The sequence below is a fragment of the Pygoscelis adeliae genome, unplaced genomic scaffold, assembly GCF_000699105.1.
Source record: "Pygoscelis adeliae isolate BGI_AS28 unplaced genomic scaffold, ASM69910v1 Scaffold66, whole genome shotgun sequence".
Taxonomy (NCBI): Eukaryota; Metazoa; Chordata; class Aves; order Sphenisciformes; family Spheniscidae; genus Pygoscelis; species Pygoscelis adeliae.
Genome location: NW_008825167.1, coordinates 11,396,898 through 11,399,263, shown reverse-complemented (window position 1 = coordinate 11,399,263; position 2,366 = coordinate 11,396,898). Strand labels below are relative to the sequence as shown.

General features: G+C 57.5%; 1 protein-coding gene across 1 annotated transcript in view; it reads left to right on the top strand.

The window, feature by feature from the left end:
• The window catches only part of MSX1 (msh homeobox 1), a 3,785-nt gene extending 2,278 nt beyond the window's left edge, over window positions 1-1,507 (top strand). Inside the window, exon 2 of the mRNA XM_009328894.1 lies at window positions 975-1,507. Within this exon, the coding sequence (XP_009327169.1) occupies window positions 975-1,496 (522 nt within the window). The 3' untranslated portion in view covers window positions 1,497-1,507. The remainder of the gene's footprint in view (window positions 1-974) is intronic.
• The last annotated feature ends 859 nt before the right edge of the window (window positions 1,508-2,366 follow it).

Here is a 2,366-nt window from a genome sequence, read left to right as displayed (position 1 = left end):
GCGGGCTTCCGCCCCGCCGGCTGCTATCTCAAGTGCTGCATCTCCAAAGTCTGAAGAGCCGCAGTTACTGACGTTTTCCTGCTTTACAACGGAGAGATCTAAAATAATAAAAATAGCAGCGGGAGGGCCGAGATCAGAAAAGCCCGTTAATCCTCTCCAGCCCGGGGGTGCGGCGGACCGGGGCCGGACAGCCCGGGCCGCCTGCCCTCCGCCGGATCCCCCTCCCTCCCCGCCCGGGCTCTTGTGGGAAGAGGCGAGCTTGGGCTGAAGCTCTCTGCAGCGTTTGGGGTGCTCTTAGCAGACCTGCGAACAGAGCTGCTTTCTCTCTCCCTTGGAGAAAGGCAGGTTTCCCGAAAAGGACTTGTGTAGAGTATCGCAGTAGTTTAATTTATTTAAATTGCAAAGTAGAAGTCGTTGTTGCTAAGCAAACCCGGGGCAGATCGAGGTTGAGGACCCTTAGAAATGTTAAACGAGAGGAGAGGAGCAGACCGGTGAAGACCAGTAGATAGAGGCTGAGTGTGAATTCAGAGCTCGTAATTAATTACATGCTTAATCCGGTTCCCAGGGGCCTAATGAAGAGGGCGTGAGTCCGAGAAGCCAGCCCGTTTTGTTTATTTTTTTCCTTAATCCAATAAAAAGGACAGGACATATTTTTTTGGAGGGTCACTCGCTTCATTTACATCTCCTCTGTATAAGCCGGGAGCCGTGAAGGCAGGAGGTGGAGGTTGTGTGGGTGTCTGACCCCTGACTCCTGCCCTGTGCCGAGCTTTTTCCGTGGAGTCGGAGAGCTTCTTGCTATGAAGCACTGCGAGTAACTTCGGTGCCAGGAGTCTCGAAAAGCCTAATTCCTTAGTAAAGAACCAGCTTTCTTTACTTCACATCAATTTGAAGCGTGCCTCGGGCAGCCCTGGAGTTTTTGGGCCACTTTGAGCGGGACCTTATTTTCCCCTTTCTCTCCGCCCCAGCTGCTGTAGGGTGAGGGCTCTGTGGGGCGTGCGGGTTTGGGTACTGCTAACCGAGGTGTCTCTCTCCTTCCCCCTCTCCTCCGGCTGCTCCTCGGAGCAGGGCGGCTGAGCCCCCCAGCCTGCACCCTGCGCAAGCACAAGACGAACAGGAAGCCCCGGACGCCCTTCACCACGGCCCAGCTGCTGGCCCTCGAGAGGAAGTTCCGGCAGAAGCAGTACCTGTCCATCGCCGAGCGCGCCGAGTTCTCCAGCTCGCTCAGCCTCACCGAGACCCAGGTGAAGATCTGGTTCCAGAACCGCCGCGCCAAGGCCAAGCGGCTCCAGGAGGCCGAGCTGGAGAAGCTGAAGATGGCAGCCAAGCCCATGCTCCCGCCCGCTGCTTTCGGCATCTCCTTCCCGCTGGGCGGCCCGGCCGTGGCCGGCGCCTCTCTGTACAGTGCCTCCAGCCCTTTCCAGCGGGCAGGGCTGCCCGTGGCTCCTGTGGGACTGTACACAGCGCACGTGGGATACAGCATGTACCACCTCACATAGACCTGAGCCCCGCCGAGCCCAGCCTGCCGGCTGTCTGCTCTCACCGGCTCTGCACGCGCTCCCTCCCTGCTCCTCGCTGTGGACTTCCCCACGGGCCCCGTGGCAGAGACTTCCCCAGTCCAGCTCTGCTCGGCCTCTCTGCTTCGCCCTGTGATGCTGGCTCCCAGTCCAGTGCCGTTCCACTCTCCTCAGCAGTCCTAGGAGCTGCTCCGCTCTCTAGCTGGGAGAAACCCGAGGCATCGCCCCAGCTCCTCCCCAGCACAGGGCAGTGATGGGCCAGCCGTGCCCCACTTCCCTGTGTCCGACTGGCAGCCTGGGGAGAGCCCCCCATCGTGGGGGAAGGAACTGTGGAAGAGAAACGGCAAAAAGGGGGCTGAAAGACAGGACGTTTCTCTTTCTGCAAGGCGAGGTCAAGAGGCAGAAGTGTAGAGCAGCCTCTCCCGTCCCTGTGTAACAGCACTGTCTGTTACCTGTGTTTGTTCTTCCGCCAGCTCCTTTGGAAGGGGCTCTGTGTACTATGTAATATACTGTATATTTGAAATTTTATTATCATTTATATTATAGCTATATTTGTTAAATAAATTAATTTTAAGCTACTGTTTGATGTGGTTTGTTTGCTCCTTGCCCTGTCAGGGGTAACAGAAGAGACTAAATTTGTCTGTGTGTCAGGTGGACAGGAGAGAGGCACCGTGCCGGCTGTACCAGCCGTTTTTCCTCGGGAGACTTCAGCCTCAGACAGTGAGGCCTCGGCTGAGTTTTCAGCTTGTGTATATCCCAGAGCTGCCCCATCTTCGCGGCTGTCCGAGATTTCTTCCTTCTCGCCCGCCCCCCTCCCCCCCCACCTCTCACCCGCAGCCCCCACCCACACCC